The following is a 17,837-nucleotide window of genomic DNA, read 5'->3' on the forward strand; positions in this document are numbered from 1 at the left end:
AAAGAAATATGGAAGTGAAACTCCACTCAAATCAGTCCCATGTCTTATCCGTTACCTCCCCATCAATTAGTACCTGACAAGTTGTCTTGTCTCAGAGTGGCCGAAGTGCAGGTGGAGCTGTCTTTGGTGGGCACCTCACAAGCTTCAGCACTCAGAGGTCATTGGCTGCAAGCATCTCAGAAGTCAGAGCAGCCTGCCTGTACCTTTGCTGAAGCCACAAGGGTTGCACCACATATGAGCAGTAGGGAAAGGAAAATAAAACCTTTGTTACGCGCTCCAATCAGTGGACAGTACTCCCCCCTCCATTCAGTAGATAGAAGTCCCCCCCTCCAATCTCAGGACTCAGCAAGCCCTGAATACACTGGCTGGAGCGGTTTCACTCACCAAGATCAAGTTGGCCCGTTGAACTGTCCTGAATCCTTTCCTGAAGTGACTGAGCTGAGTAACTGTCACCTTAGTGCACCGTTCAGCCACTGAAAATGACCCAACTGCTGCAAACTTAATATAGATTCATTGGGTTTGATTAATTGCCGCCTGTCCCTACTGCAGTGTGGGATCTGAGAATTCTCCTGCTTTAATCCAGGTCACATTAAATGAACCTCACATTATAGCCACATGACATTGAGTCCACAAGGTACATTCCTAGTTATTGCGCAGAGTATCCTTTCTACCTACCACTCTCACACCCAAACTGACAGGACTCTCACCACAAAACCGGTGTAACCTCTATTCCTTCCTTCCCCCCACCCCCCCACAGCTTCTCAAATGTTTAAGGAATTGAAAGGAAGTATTTTTCCATCATTTGCACATTTGTGCTGACCTGACTTTAGTCGCTGAAGCATTTATTGTGAGGCCACTTGCTTCAATTCCTTTGATTTCTTGGAAGGCCTGCCTGACACTTAAGGCCGCCTCCAGCGTCTGATCAGTTTTATCCCTGCTTGGTCAGGTTTCACGATTAGGAAAGAAGAAAGCAAAAAGAATTGTCCCAGCAACCTGCTGTTTCCAGAAATCTACCCGCTGATGACTCCACCCTACCCATTTCAGTTTCTGCAGGGATCTTCTGTATAAATACTCCCAGAGGGAATTTTTTAAAACTGCAGAATATTCATTTATTCGCAGAGACCTCCCTTGTTTTGCATCATAAAAATGTCCGCATGATATATTTTGAAGTGAATTTTTAAACTGGGTCAATGCCTTGTTTCTTTTTAATGGATTCCCAGTAATTCCCTGTTGGTTGATGTGCAAAATCATAGTTTAACAATCAAGTGTGATGGGGTGGGGTGGGGAAGGTGCTAATGTTGAATAAGTCCTCTAGAATGTGGATGAAATCCATGTCACTGGCTAGTATGTAAATGTCACTTCACAAAAAAGGTACAGTACAAACTGTATTTGTGGCTTGTTTAACATATATTGAAAATGCCATTTCCTGGGCTATTCAACAGAGGAATATAGGAACAGGAGTAGGCCATTCAACCCCTCGAGCCCATTCCGCCATTCAATTAGATCATGGCTGATCTGTACCAGTTACCTGCTTTGATCCATATCCCTTGATAAAAATCTGGCGATCTCAGTCTTGAAAATTTCAACTGAGCCAGCAGCCACAGAAAGAGATTTCCACTACCCTTCACGATTTCATTCCTGAATGGCCTAGCTCTAGTTTTAAGGTTCTGCCCCCTTGTTCTTGAGGGATGTGGTAGACTCCCTCCCATGGTGCAGTGCTGTATTGTTCCACAGGTACAGAGATTGAATAAGGAAAGCTGCCAGGCAGTGTGTAAGACTTTGAACCCTAGTTTGATAGTTTTGTTCAATTTAGATGGATGTCTTTTGAGCTTCATTTCTTTCAGCTCTAAATCAAAGGGAAAAGAAGGAAAGAAAGATACAACTTGTTTTTCAATACTCTAAGGAGGAGTTGAGTTTGGATGTGGTAAAGGCAGCTATTATAGGTTAACAGTGGTGCTGAGGCAGAGGCATGTATAAGTAAATGGTCTTGGTGATGGATAGAATGGGGAGCTTAAAGCTCAACTCGGGGTTGAGCAGGATGCCAAGATTACAGACAGTTTGCTTTAGCCTGAGACAGTGGTTGTAGGAGGAGGTGGAATCAGTGGAAAGGGAGTGGAGTTAATGGTAGGAGGTTGGGGGTGGTTGTGAAGACAATGGCTCCAATCTTTGCAATGTTGAGCTGGAAGAAGTTGTGACTCAGACATACAGTCTGATAGCACAGAGGCATTCGAGGGATTGGGAGAAGTATTGGAGAGATAGAGCTGGGTATTATCAGCATACATTTGGACACTGACCCCCTGTGCAGTTGCCAATGGACAGAATGCCGAGAAGGAAGAGGAGGCGGCCAAGGGAATCTCCGAAGCAATGATATGGGAGGAGAATTCATTGTTATAGGTGCATTGTCTGCGTTCAGATAGGCAGGAATGGAACCATGCAAGGGAAATCCCATGGAGCTGGACAACAGAGCAAAGATGTCTGCAATATCTGGACTGCATGCAAATTGTTCTCTTGCATTTTAATTATTCAACCCTGCCTGCTATCCTCCAGCAAGCGTTCCCACTCATGACACCATTACAAAACTTTTACTTATTTTGTACAATTGAAGAGGCAGCAAGAATTTTGGTGCAATTATTGTGCCTAGTACATTTAGGGGATATGTATAATGGATGTAATTTTGCTCACAAAGACAAGACTGCAATAATGGAAAGTGCCATGTGCAGGTCTAAGTAACAATGCAGTGAATAATAGACACATGAAGAGCAGCCCTCACATAATGTAGGTGTATGTAGAACCAAAAGATTACAGGCTCAGTAACAACAGATGTTTCCTACAACTAGGCCTGGGCCTAACACCCAATCACCATTTGCCAGGTATAGTGTGTGATTTGAATGAAGCTAAATTAACTGTTCATAAGAAAAATATTCCCATGGCAGAAACCAATTTTGTAAGAAAATCAATTGAGGGCCAGTAATGAGGGGGCAATGACCAGAGCTGGGGGCTCCATAAATGGGGAAACAAATGAACCATGTCACATCAGATAACGATGGATGGGACCAGTCTGGAGATATGAGAGAAAGAGGGGCAGAAAGGGACTAGAGGGAGTGGGGACCGTCACAAAGAGTGACAGAAGCACTGATAACCTGCAGATTGCAAGGAATGGGGGAGGGGGGAGGGAAGGCAGGGGGCAATGGAGAACAGATGAGGGAGAGCGAGGGGAAAAAAGGAGAGCACGAGAGTAAGCAAAAGAGACTCAGAGACCAGAAACCTGTGATAGGTGAGGGCCACTAATGTTTTTCACAAGTTCAGGAGTTACGTTTTGTTTTGTTTTTTCCAGGCTCAAGAAACACAGGAGGTAACCTTGCCCCTCTCTTGGGGAGCTATGTGGACTGCTCAGGTCCTTCTCCCTGCACCAATAATCGAAGACGGAAACAACTTCTCAGGTGGACCTTTGGGACGTTGTGGGTTTTATGTTTTCAAAATAAACCATACATTTGATACCTTGAGAGTAATGACAATCTGGAGCTCAGGCTCATGTTATCACTGAGTGTGTGTCTGGGTCCCTGCTGTAAACTTGCAGCTGCGTAGCCTTGCAACCTTCAGTGCTAAAGGCTGAACGAGACTGTTCACAACCCCAAGCTCAATTTCTGACCCCAGAATCCTCCCCATCACAAAGAGTGTCAAATTCCACCTCTAACATTGCCTGCCTCCGCACCACCTTAGCACATTGCCACAAACCCTCAATCGTGCTTTTTGTCACCTCCTAATTCAATGGGGGTAATTTTAAATTCCCAGGGCGGGTGGGAGAGGGGAAGGTTAAAAATTCAAAAATTGGAAACCCACCACAACCCCCTCCAATATGCCCACTTCCAGTTTTAACGGAGTTGGGGGGGGGGGGGCGCGGGGATGAACCTGCTGTTCAGGTGCGGGCCCATTATTAAAATATTTTAATGAGGTTGCGTGCCACAGGTTTAATCAAAGTTTTACTTTTAATGCCTGCGGAAACTCAGCAGTTGAAGGGAGGCGAGAGGGACTGGATCCATCAGGTAAGTGCCTTTACAGCACTGCTTGTGGGCCTGGATAAGCAAGAGTGCTTTTCCCCCCCCCTCGGCCCCTCAACCCGCTTCCCTCCCGGACCGCCCCCCCACGCCAAGATCTACTCACAGCCCCCCGATGTCCTCTCCGCCTACTCCACCCTCATTTCCGCTCCATGCCCCCGATCTACTCACAGCCTTCCCGATCTAAATCATGCTATCATCCCACCGCCCTGCCCCCATCTAATCACGGCCCTCCCTCCCTCCCTCCTACATGCTACCCCCCTGCAGCTTGGTGCCATAGGCCTTCCTGCCCAATAGCCAGCCAGCCTCTAAATCTAGCTGGCTGTCGGCCTGGAAATGGAGTCATAAAATTAATGGCAGGTGTCAGAGCAGAAAGATCTCTGGGATTCCATCCGGGTCCAATTACTCTGAAATCCTCCTAGTCGGCCTCCCATCGAAAACTCTGTTACCCATATCCTATCCTACACCGAATCCTATTCTCCCGTCATACTCATTGCCACTGACTAAAATTGACGCCCAGTGCCCAAACACCTCAAGTGTAAAATTTTCATCTTTGTGTTTCATTCCTTCCATGGCCTCACCCAACCCCATTTCCTCCAGCCCTACAAGACTCTCCTCCAGCCCTGCAAGACTCCAGAGTTGGCCAGACAATGGCGGCCGCTGGTTTGGCTGGGCCGCCAACAGGCAGCCCCGCACCTCCTCTTGGGTGCCGGGTCAGTGGCCCGGCTGAATCCCTCCCCGGTGGCCCAGTGGGTGCCTTGGAGGCCTCACCAGGCCTCACAGCATCCCTCCCCTTTAAGTGAAGAGGAGGGATGTTACAACGTTTTAGCGCCACGTGGCATGTCCGCATCGCCTTTAAGTCATCAGCGCCATGCTGATGGATACCACCCCGCTACCAACAGTGCCCGAAACGCTGGGAGGAATTTTTTGATTTAAACAGCCCAATTTCCTGGCTCTTCCCGCCCCCCCCCAACTCCCGCCCCCCGGTAATAATTCAAATAATCTGCCCAAAATGGGGCAGAGGGCAATAAACACCCCCACCCCCCAAACAGAGAATAAAATGAAACAGAAAAAGGAGGCTTATGATAAATGTCAGGTTCATAATTCAGTGGAGAACAAGTTGAATACAAAAGTACAGGGGAGAACTGAAAAAGGAAATAAGAGGGGCAAAGAGAATGTATGAGATTATATATTAGCGGGTAACATAAAAGGGAACCCAAAGATATTTTATAAACATATAAATAGTAAAAGGATAGTCAAAGGAAGGGTGGGGCCGATTAGGGAAGCAAAGGTCATAGCTGAGGTACTAAATGAATATTTTGCAACCGTCTTCACTAAAGGGGATGCTACCAATGTCACAGTAAAAGGAGGATATAGTGGAGAAATTGAATAGGATAAAAATAGATAAAGAAGTACTTAAAAGGCTGGCAGGGCTCAAAGTAGAAAAGTCATTCGGTCTGGATGGGATGCATCCAATGTTCCCTCTAAGCTGCGCGGCCCCACACAATGGGAAAGGTCCTGCGTAGGCCACTCACCGGCACCTTCATTGTGAACACCGCGCATGCGCAGACATTTAAAGGGCCACGCACTAAAAGAAACAAGCTGCGCAGAACAAAGTGCAGCTTACAGGGGACATTGGATGCATCCTAGTTTGCTGAAGGGAGGGTGGAAATTGCACAGGCTCTGGCCACATTCTTCTAATCCTCCTTAGATATAGGAGTGGTGCCAGAAGACTGGAGGATTGCAAATGTTACACTCCTCTTCAAAAAAAAGGGGAAGAGGGATAAACCCATCAACTGCAGGCTAGTCAGGTGGTGGGGAAAATTTGAAACACAATAATCCCAGACAAAACAAATTGGCATTTGGTTAATAAATGAATGCCAGCATAGATTTGTTAAAGGCAAATCATGTTTGACTAACTGATTTGAGTTCTTTGATGAAGTAACTGAGAGGGTTGATGTGGAAAGTATGTTTGATGTTGTGTATATGGACTTTCAAAAGGCATTTGTTAAAGTACCATATTACAAACTTGTCAGCAAAATTGAAGCCTTCTCAACTTGTCCTGCCATAATCAGCTATTTGTATAATGTGGGAGACTCTCAACACTAACCCCACTTTCTAATGTGAAACGGTTCATAAACCCAAGCCTGCAATCAGGGATCCCTCAACACCTTGTCCAGGATTTCACACATTGATTGGAGAAAGCCTTTCCATTGCATGCCTGGGGTTCTGAATCATGAAGGAGAAGCCAACATAAGAATTTGGAGAAGGAGTAGGCCATTTGGCCCCTCGGGCCTGTTCCGCCATTTAACAAGATCATGGCTGATCTGATCTTGGGCTCAGCTCCACTTCCCTGCCTGCTCCCCATAACCCTTCACTCCCTTACCGCTCAAAAATCTGTCTATCTCCACCTTAAATATATTCAATGACCACACCACCACTGCTCTCTGGGCAGAGAATTCCACAGATATACAACCCTCAGAGAAGAAATTCCTCCTCACCTCAGTTCAAAATGGGCATCCCTATATTCTTAAACTATGCCTCCTAGTTCTGGATTCCCCCACGAGTGGAAACATCCTCTCTGCATCTACCTTGTCGAGCCCCCTCAATATCTTGTATGTTTCGTTAAGATCACTTCTCATTCTTCTAAACTCCAATGAGTATAGGCCCAACCTCCTCATCCTTTCTTCATAAGTCAACCCCCTCATCTCCGGAATCAACTGAGTGAACCTTCTCTGAACTGCTTCCAATGCAAGTATATCCTTCCTTAAATAAGGAGACCAAAACTGTACGCAGTACTCTAGGTGTGGCCTCACCAATATCCTGTACAGTTGTAGCAGGACTTCCCTACTTTTGTACTCTATCCCCCTTGCAATAAAGGCCAACATTCCATTTGCCTTCCTGATTACTTGCTGTACCTGCACACTAACTTTTTGTGTTTCATGCACAAGGACCCCCAGGTCCCTCTGTACTGTTACATTTTGTAGTATAGAATGCTATACATTTGGGAAGACAAGATAATGGGGAAGGGAAGATCATGTGGGAACTCCCAAGTTTCTGGTGACCAGTTCAGACAAAACTGCTTAATATTTGGCACCAGTCGGGATTAATTTGGCAATCTCATTCAGAATAACACAAGAATGAGCTGAAGCAGTATACTGAACTCACACTGTTACACTAGGGCGGACTTTGAGGCTGGGGTTATATGTTTTTGGGCTGTGTAAAGGGAGCTTTACTCTGCATCTAATCCATACTATAGATGACCCGAGATTGCTTGAAGGGACAGTATAGAGGGAGCTCTACCAAGTGTCTAACCAATGCTGTACCTAGCCTGGGGGTGTTTATTCAGGGCGAGGTGGGGGTGGAGGGGGCAGTGGCTGCTTATTTTGAGATGCTTGCTTTTGTCATCCCTGTGCATCTGAGACAAATCACACTGTTATTACAGCTAATAGAAAGCAAGAGGCTTACTGAATTGAATCAGGATTACGTGATAAACCTTGATCCAGGATTTGCCCAGTACTGGGCTATGATAGGGGCACTAAAGAGATCCAGATCAGGGTACAAACACAATGAACAAGTCTCTGATTGAACTTATTGATCACAGTAAGATACTGCATCGCATGTGGTCATTCCAAAATGCTGCAGCTAATTTGCTAAAATGTGTTGGCAGGTTGATATATTAATGTCAGGCTCTCTAACTAGCAGCTCAGTCAGATTACCCTCAGCCAATACATATGTCAATCGCTGTTCTAAAAAAACTAAAAAGCAATTTCCATTTAAATTTCTATGTCTTATTATCACAGCGTTGCCCTCAGACAGCCAACACTGCACATAGCATGACCCATCCCAGGGTGGGGAGGGGAGGACATGCTGGAAATCCTACAGCCTCCAGGCCACCCAAATTGGGCACTGGGATAGAGGAGTTGGAGACAAGAAAACAGAGAAGTTGACAATGGGTGAAAGAGACAAGTCAGGTGGCGAATAGAGACGACCAGGCAAAGCTGTAGTGAGTAAAGCAGACTCGGCTGTGTTGAATGGGAGAATGGGGGTGGGGGACGAAGTAATAAAAGGAACTAAACGGAACAATGGGTAACATATTGAGCAAGAACAGTCAATTTGGCTGCATTGAAATTTAGCTCATTACCTTCACAACAGCGACAAGAGCTGATGGGCTGGCAATCTTACTTTTCAAGGTCACGCTATTGTTCAGTACGCTGCTAGTCCCGGTAGATGCGGTCCCGGCCTGCAAGATCAGCAGCAGGCCGGGGCCATTAGAGGGAGCAGCATATGGCAGCATACCACTGCAGGGAGCAGTGCGTGCTGCTGCAGGAGGGCAATGGCTGATTGCAGTGTGGGCAGGTACAGCAGAAGTGGCAAAGTCGGGGCGAAGGAGCGGCAAGAGTTCGTAGAGGGATGTGATCAGGGCCCAGGAGGAGAGGAGAGGGCCCAGGGGCAGCACGGGCCAGCCCATACTGCGATATGTGTGTGCACTAGGTCCGTGCAGCAGAGCCGGTCTCCAGTCATCTTGGTTAAACCTTGCTACTGGACCAATACCCAGCTCTGTCAAGCCCGTGTGATGGCTGGGGTCCAACGTTTAAAAAAAAAAAATCGATGCATAGGTATCTTCCACCCTTCAAGATGTAGTTCGGGATCTGGAATATTAGGTCCTTCATTGAAACAGCTGTGAACTCATCCCTTTTCGGCGTGGAAGCAAGTCATCCTAATTTCGAGGGACTGCCTATGATGATGATGCTTCTGCACAGAGCAGTCAATCTCATCAAAGTAAAGTTTGCTACACATACAAATGATGGAATAGGTGCCAGGCTTACCATAATTAGGAGTGGGATCCTGTGGTTGGCCAAGACGGTTACTTCATTAACGTGCCAAAGAGAAAGATTTTCTTATTTCCTACAAAATCGTGACAATGCCATGTGCTCCCCAGTGATGCAAGGGAAGAGAATCCTTGTGGCTTTAGAGCAGTCCTCTATATGAATCGTGCAAGTCTGGTCAAGAGTCTCAGCAGGATTGAATACTGCTACACTTTGCACTCTGCTCTAGGAGGATGTGCAGGGACTCTCTTCCTCAATGCCAATGTTACTTTGCCAACGAGATGGCCAAGGGCTGTGTTGAAGCAGTTTCCCATGCCTCTCTTTCGAGCTGTGTATGGCCTTCTTTTGGGGCCTCCACATGGTGGCATGGCTGGGATGGGAAAACCATCATATAGATAATCATGAATGGCAAATTCACATTTCAATTAAACGCTTTGGATCATGGCTTGGCAGAACACAAGCCTTTATGGCCGCTCCCTACCCGCTCAGAAAATTCACTTCTTCAAATAGTAAATGTTCATCTTTACATTTGCTCCTGGGATATGGATGGAACAAACAGCAGTAGAATTCTAAACCCATTGAACCGAATTCAATTCTTGAAGGATCATCAAGCTACAGATTTTTGCAACAAAAAAGGTGAATGAGATGCAGTTGCAGCCTTTGTGTGGGGGTACAACTTGTTACCGGAAAGACTCCATTAACTGTTTAAGAACTGCAACAGCAGTGTGGAGGATATTGAATAGCTGGGCAATTAGTATCCTTGAGGGGTAAAATATGCTTAGAACCATTATTTTAATTCTTCAGTTGGTTAGTGTTTGGTATTAGAGGTCTGTTGTTTTTTTAAATGAGCAACTGTTTACCCCAGGATATGTGAGCGGAGTCTGGTGGGTTTAAGCTCCACCAGTGTGCTGGCATTCCACCTTTGGATAATGGTACAGTGAAATACTGCACATGACTAAATGCTGTTCATTTGGAAATAACTGAATGCATAGCATTTCAGTCAAGACACCGAGCAGCAGAAATGTGCAGCACATCACCTCTGTCACCATTAAAGAAATGAGGAAAAGGCTTCACTGCACTGTTCAAAGAGCTGGCCTAATAACTTCTATCGTTCCATCATTTATCAAACCTTGACATCAGCTGACATCCTTCCTCCTGTCGATTTCTTACTTCAGCCCATAGCTAATTGGGAATCTAGGTGGAGTTATCAGTTAAAATACAAACCCAGCAAGTGCAGAGTTAATTCCGGAATGCTTATCTGCTGTAACTGAACAGGTCTTTATCTGTAGCAAGTGAAGCTGGCAGGGAGTGGGCACATTCAGTTCCTTTGTCTGGTGGCACATTCTATAACCAATGATAAAATTCCATCATCTCCCTCGCAGTCCCTCTCCATTCTCAGTGGGAGTGTTGCAGAGCTACGATTCACAGCCATCAGACAGCATTTTGTTAACAAGAACCACTGGATAAAGGGGAGAGCGTGCTCTCTCTCTGCATTGTGTGCCCACAAAAAGGCTTCTCCTGAATCCCATTGCCTTTTCTGTCAAGTTAGTAAGACTCTATACACAGGTTCAGTTCATTGTTTGGGCAGCGCATGTCAGAATAGCCCAAAGCGTCTGGTACTGCTTTAGCTTCATTTTATTCAACGGTTGTGCTCGCTAGAAAGTGACTCCAGATTTAAACAGTATCATTTCAGCCACATGTCCAGTTGTACTATTACCGTCATTCTGCTCACTCTTACAAACACATTTAGAAAGCTAAACAATCAAACACGTTACGTAAACTACCCAATAGTAACTGCAAAACCTGCTTCCCACAGCACAAGGGGCTGGCAGCATCCCAACCAGCAGCATTACTGTCTGACTGTAGAACCAATTACTTCATGTTTGTTATTTGCTGCCAATGGTTTTCAAATGATTGTTGACATTTTTCCCATTGCATAAAGAAAACAGGGTCCTGATGTAATATTCCAAATTCCTTTGTCACTGGTGTTACACAATGAACATTTTAATATTGCTGCTACTGATGTTATACGATCTGACTCTGATTATTCAGAAATTTTTCCAAAGGGTAATACTAGCAAGGCAGTAACTGTGGCCCTTCCCATAGTTGTCCTAAGGGCATTAAGAATCAAGCCTGTAGTGTGTGACTGGAGTCATATGTAGGCTAGACCAGGTAGGGGTGGCAGGTTCCCTTTGCAGAAGGACATTAGTGAAACAGTTGCTTTCATGGTTATTTTCTAGTGCTGGCACACAAATTACTATTTTGTTTTACAACCTCCCAGGGTGGGTTTTGAACTTATAACCTATGAGTTGCTATACCACTAGGCTACTGTTACTGGAAAGGTCAGATAATACTAGAAACATTCTGTGTTGCGTCCTGTTTGTGTTAACTGCATCATGTTTGGAGCCGGACATTAACTGCGCTGCATTTGCAGTTTAGCATTCTGGCAGCAGTGGATGAGGAAAGGAAATCGGCAGTTGCCCCTGGATCCAACTCTGACCCACTACTGTGACCAGTTGGGTAATATATAATAAATTTTGTGAAAAGCAGCCACCCTGGCTAAAAGGCTAGGTATTTATTGCAGCAGAGTCTACCAGTGCTAAATATGCCCACACCATCTTCTCTGGCAATAAATTGTTGATCGCCACTTCTGAGATTAATATCACAGGTAGGGGATAGATACCAAGGGGGTATACACTGGGTGGAGGCAATATACTGGTTAGGTTATGTACTGGGAGGGGAATACATTATCACTAAGTTTGGGATGCACACTGGGAAAAGGAGTAATTACCAAGAAATATAAATGAGCTATGTTCTATATCAGGACATGTGAGACATAACCTAGGAGGAAAATATACCAGGTAGGGTTATATACCAGAGGGTTTTACACCAGGCTGGATGGATACCAGAGTGGGGGTGAAGGTGCAGAGGTATACACAGCAGAGGGGGTGGGGGAGGAGGAATATAGCACAGTGGGTTTATAGCAACAGAGGTTATATACCATGGGGTGCATGCACTTGAAGGTTTTATAAGTTGTGGTGGGTTTTTAACCTGAAGGGGTTTATAAGTTGTGGTGGGTTATATACCTGAAGGATGGTTGGTAAATTTGCGGTCAGTTTTAAAAGTTTCTGAGTTTGCAGTGGCGAATGTAATCAGTTATACCAAAGGCAATGATGCAGCCTTCAGTTTTCATACTGACCATGTAATACCCAGTTAAAGGTTTACAACCCAGGAAGATGATGGCTTCCATCCCCAGTCAGTGCGGAGGCAGCTGATCTCAGACAGGGCATTAGAAGCAGCACTACAATTGGCTTCAGTAAATTTGGGATGGCTAGAGGGATGAAAATCAGCCAGGATTCCTGTGCATTACTCTTAAAAGGACCTCAAGCGGAAAGTGCACATGCAGACTTTTGGAAAGGACAGGACTGGGCTCTGATGTCCCAGAGTTGCATGCCCTGCTGACATTCACTGTCCAGGGTCAAGTGAAGAGAAAACATACCAAGCTTGGTATGTAATCAGTGATACAGAACTGCACAGCGGGATAAATGGAGTCCAATATTCACACCCGCTATATGAAGGAGGGACAAGATTTGTAAGCTTCAGTACTGCATTGACAGCACTGCACTATTTCCAGCCCCACTGTACAGGTGCAGGAACAGCTCAAGGAAAAAGCTGCCCAGGAGCACAACTGGAGCGTTCAAAACTGGTGGATAAATTTTTGTTAGGTAAGGTTATCAAGGAATATGGAGAAAAGCCAGGTAAATGGAGTTGAGGTGCACATTAGCCATGATCTAACTGAATGGCAGATCAGGCTCGAGGGACTGAATGACCTACTCCTGTTCCAATATTCCTACAAGAGGTGCAGCACTCAGAGCAACTATTCCTTAGATCAGGTCTGCCACAACAGATATGTTTACCCAATTCTCAGAGGAGCAATGCAAGCAGAGGCTCAGGATCAGCAGGGAAGACTGTGAATGATGTGTTACATTTGGCCCATGATTTGCCAGGACAGTCGACCATCCACAATGCGTTACCAACAGCAGTGAAGGTCACCACTGGCTCCAACTGTTATAATACAAGGAACTTTGTTGGCCCTGAATCACAGGAATCAGTCACTATGCCATTCTCATCTGTACTCAAGTCAGTAACTGAAGCCCTGTTTTGTCACTCACCCACCCATATTCACTTCAGCAGAGATAGCTACAGTTTTACCTCACTGCTGGTATCATTTCAGCACATTGTACACCAGTAACCAGTCATGTATGCAGCAAAAACTAGAGGGCACCCCTAAATAGGAAGGGATCGTATTTCAACAACATACAAACTGTGCACAGCCTTGAACAGAAAATGATGCATATTGTTGGACATGGATTACACATCCTGCGGATTACACATGATGGCATCAGAATGAAACTATCCAACAGCACACCGCTCTTTCAAAAAGAATGAAGGCTGGACGCTGGATTCCACAAAGATATTAGCAACCTTGGCTGATGACACCTCTGCAGAACCCTGCACCCCAAAGATCAGATGCCACAAAGCACATGAATAAACAGGACCCTCACTACGGAGTGAGAATTTGGGTTACAAAAACAGTTTGCAAAAGCAGAATACTGTGGATGCTGGATATCTGAAAAATGAACAGAAAATGTTGGAAACACTCAGCAGGTCAGGCAGCATCTACGGAGAGAGAAACAGTTAACGTTTCAGATCGCCGACTTTTTGTCAGAATTGTTCGAGTGAAAGATCATCGATCATTTAGGACTGAGATGAGGAGAAACTTCTTCACTCAGAGTTGTTACCCTGTGGAATTCACTGCTGCAGAGAGTTGTTGATGCCAGTTCATTGGATATATTCAAGAGGGAGTTAGATATGGCCCTCATGGCTAAGGGGATCAACAGATATGGAGAGAAAGCAGGAAAGTGGTACTGAGGGAATGATTAGCCACGATCTTACTGAATGGCGGTGCAGGCTCGAAGGGCCGAATGGCCTACTCCTGCATCTATTTTTTCTACGTTTCTATATTTCTGAAACATGGACTCTGTTTCTCGCTCCACGGATACTGCCTGATCTGCCGTATATTTCCAGTTTACACGTTTGTATTTGTTAATGGGGGCCATATATATATCCTAACACAGTGGCCAAAATTGAACAGTGTGCAGCATAGCATTGCCATGAGCATGGAAGAACAAGAGGTCATCAGTGCACAGGACCCATCAGCAGCTAATGAATCCCTGCTGCAAGGGAGACAGTTACAGGACAACTCATTGACCAGAACTTCTTATCTGCTCTGCAATCATTCAGCATAATTTTCCATTGAACAGATTGACAATCAGGGACCTGCTAGTTCCTTTACCTGTTCAGTTTTGCCTAAGAACTGGGTATATTGCAAAATAAAAGAATGACAGACTAGACAATATATTCCAAGTGACAGAATTTTATTTAGTGAGAATCCACAGGGTGGTAGAGTTTGTGGGATATGAGTCTTCAACCTTTCCTACTGTGTTTATCCACACATGTTTTACTTGTTCAGATGTCCTACTCTGAACTGCTCCCCTTGCTGAGTAGTGGTGGATGACTGCTGAACCAACTGACATTACCGGTGATGCATGTTACTAACACTCATGCCCCTCAAACAGTACCAGGAATGCCCTTATGCTGCAGCTCGCTGCTTTCTGCAGAGGTTCCTGAAGCCACACCTGTGGTGGCCCAGAACTGATGATGGTGCTGTCACATGACTGCTCCTGTGTTTCTCTCTACATGCCACGGCTGGAGACCATATCCTCCTGACACCAACTGATCCATCCGAGCGTAGAACAAGGGCCTCTACGAGACCCCATAACCTCTTCTGGTACTGCACTGGTTGCTCTTGATTGACATCAACTCCATCCAATCTGGCCAAGCCCCTTCCCTCGGTAGCACCAGGTAGGTGCTAGATTTACTTCAGGTTTCATTTTAAATCATGCAGGCCACACCGTTAGAGGGCTGATCAGATGTGCATTGTGTTCCAAGTGAGAGAAGGGGATTCTTTTTTCAGATCTCCACTGCCAGTTTCTATCTCTTCCACCAGCCCAATGCTAGGGTTTCTTCAAATATCTCACCATCCATCCACCCTCCCCATTCACACACATCCCATCGATCCACCCACCCTCCCCATCCATCCACTCACACATCCACCCTCCTTCCCTCCCCATCCACCTTCTGACCAGCAGCACGAGCAAGGTAGGGAGAATAACAATGGAGAGGGGGAAGTGTAAACCAAACTGGAGAGAAACAGAAGCAAAAAGAGATGTAGCAAAATAAAGACACCTTGGCCACCACAAAACCCGTTTGTGACTGGCTTTCCCAAATAATTATAACACTCTGAATTATCAGGTCACAGAGGCTGATGGACAGCAGAGGTAAAACTACCAGGTGAAAGAAAATGTGTGTGTGTTGGGCTCCCTTGAATGAGAATCATGTCTTGAATTAGCTGCTCCAACCCCATGGGGCCAGCCCGTTGAAACCACTGGAGGTGGTACGGCCGCTTTCACTGTCAGGGTTTAGGGTTGGTTGGATTGCTGAGCTCGAAGAAAATCTGATTAAAATGCAGCACCGCCGAGCAGGTTGGGGCTGCGGGGAGCTGGAGTAGGGAGAGCGAGGCTGCTCAGTATTCATCCGGTGACTCGGCTAAGGAGCTAGAAGGATCAATCAAACCTGTACATCTTTCACCTGCAGCCCCGTGATCATTCCCAGGGAACGGACCCCTCCCCAAACCAGCACTCAGGGACCCCTCCCGATGCGGGCAGCGTCTCCCTGCCACACACACCGATCTCAGGTGAAGCCCGGGTCAGACCGGCTCATTGGCCCCCCGGGGGCAGCTCGGTCTCAGCCTCTGATCCGCAAAGATGCGGCTGAAGTTAGGAGCCGTCCTGTCCTGTCCTGGTCTCCAGGGCTAAACACAGGCTCCGCACTGACGCTAGTCCCCGCAATGCCAGGCACGTTTTTGCAGCCAACATTTAGAGGCAGAATCACCCCGACTTCTGACTGCAGCAGCTGATCAACCCCGGAGACAACTGCAGCCAAGGCACCTTCCCACCCCGTTACGCGGCCGGGGGGGGGGGGGGGGGGTACGGCGCGCACACCCCCACATACACCAACCCTTACCACCTCCTCAGTTTCTGGATACTCACAGCCCGCAACTCCTGGGTGCGATCTTTCATCTCTCCGATGTCCTGGGGCTCGGCTGACGGCTCGATTCGGAGCGGCTGTGCGCGCACCGTCCACACGCTCAGTAGCAGGAGGATGGCGATGCCGAGCTCTGCGGCTTCTCTCCCCCACTCACCGGGCGAGGGAGGCGGCTCCAAGGATTGCCAGCTGCCAACAGAGCGCATGTCGGGGCGGAGCCCAGCTCGGCTCACTTTGCACACGGGGGGGGGGGGGGATGACAGAACATTACTGACATCAAAAACTGACACAGGAGTCGGCAACTTACAAAGCGAAACATCACATCCAGCAACTGCACATAGAAATTAACACCCCACGTTGTGAACTTAACACATGATGAAATTAACACTACACATTGTGAAATTAACAATGAAATGAACACATTGTGAAATTAACAGCATATGATGAAATTAAGTGAAATTAACACTTGGTGAAATTAACACATGATCTAATTTAAAGTGAATTTAACACAACACATGGTGAAATTATCAGTAAAATTAACACATTGTGAAATTAAGAGTGAAATTGACAACACACGATGAAATTAACAGTGGAATTAACACAGTGAAATTAACAAATGGTGTAATTTAAAGCGAAGTTAACACAGCACATGGTGAAATTAACAGTAAAATTAACAGCACACAGTAAAATTAACAGTAACATTAAGAGAACATATAGAAACATAGAACACATGATGAAGTACAGAGTAAAATGGTGAAATAACAGTCATTTTAACACAACACAATGGAATTAATCGTAAAATGAACACAATACACAATGAACTTAACAGTGAAATGAAACATATTGTTAACTTAAATTTAGTACGTGTCTTTAATGTAAAAAAATGTTGTAGGCGGTTGAGAGAGAGGAAGAAAATGAATACAAGCGAGGAGAGGTTGAGTGAAGGCTAAGTCGAGGAAGCGTGTTTCAAGAAAGTTTTTCAGAGAGAACAGTAAGGTACAGAGATTTAGGGAAACATTTCTAGAAAGTAGGACCCAGGCGGCGGACAACATTGTTGCCAAGAAGGGGAACAGGACAGTGGGGGACTGATGGTGATGCCATAATCTTGTTGGCCTTGTCCTTCTCAATAGAGTAGGTTGTGGAGCTGAAAGGTGCTGTCCTAGTAAGATTGATGAGTTTCTGCAGTGCGTCTTGTAGATAGTGCATACTGTGGTCACGGTGCACCGGCGGGATATTGAGTCCAGTGGCATCAATTAAACCGACTGCATGTCTCTGGATGGTGTGAAGCTTCTTTGGTGCTCCAGTTACACCCATCCAGGCGTGTGGTGCGTATTCCATCATACACTGGCTTGAGATAGTAGAGAGATGGAGTTGAGTGTTGTTGGCATTATTCAGAACCCGACCCATGTCTGCAATAATGACACAGGTGGGCAGCATATGGATGAGAAAAGGGAGCAAGGACAGATTGTTGGGTGATTCTGCAGATGACGCGGCAGGGGAAGAAAGGGAAGACAATGTTGGAGATGCACTGGCTCTGTTCAGCTGATCAAGATTGGAACTATATGAGGGCAGACTCATAAAGCTAGATGAGAAAATGACGTAGTCAACTGTGGAGAGGTTGAGGAGGACAAAAAGGAAATCAACATAACCTAGAGTGAAATTGACACAGATATGGTAAAATTAACATAAAAAGTGAAATTAACAGAACACCACAAAAGTAATACAACACGCAGGAACATTAACAAAGCACAACGTAAAATGTAACAGAACACACAACACAAAGTGA

General features: G+C 45.8%; 1 protein-coding gene across 2 annotated transcripts in view; it reads right to left on the reverse strand.

Annotated features, from left to right (window-relative positions):
* LOC139226452 (syntaxin-1A-like) overlaps positions 1–16,192 on the reverse strand; it is a 227,531-nt gene extending 211,339 nt beyond the window's left edge. For both annotated transcript variants that reach the window (XM_070857231.1, XM_070857230.1), the window contains exon 1: positions 16,057–16,192. In XM_070857231.1, coding sequence (XP_070713332.1) covers positions 16,057–16,086 — 30 coding nt within the window. In that variant the 5' untranslated portion in view covers positions 16,087–16,192. The remainder of the gene's footprint in view (positions 1–16,056) is intronic.
* Between the last annotated feature and the right edge of the window lie 1,645 nt (positions 16,193–17,837).

This window comes from Pristiophorus japonicus, chromosome 16, assembly GCF_044704955.1.
Source record: "Pristiophorus japonicus isolate sPriJap1 chromosome 16, sPriJap1.hap1, whole genome shotgun sequence".
NCBI classification, from domain to species: domain Eukaryota; kingdom Metazoa; phylum Chordata; class Chondrichthyes; family Pristiophoridae; genus Pristiophorus; species Pristiophorus japonicus.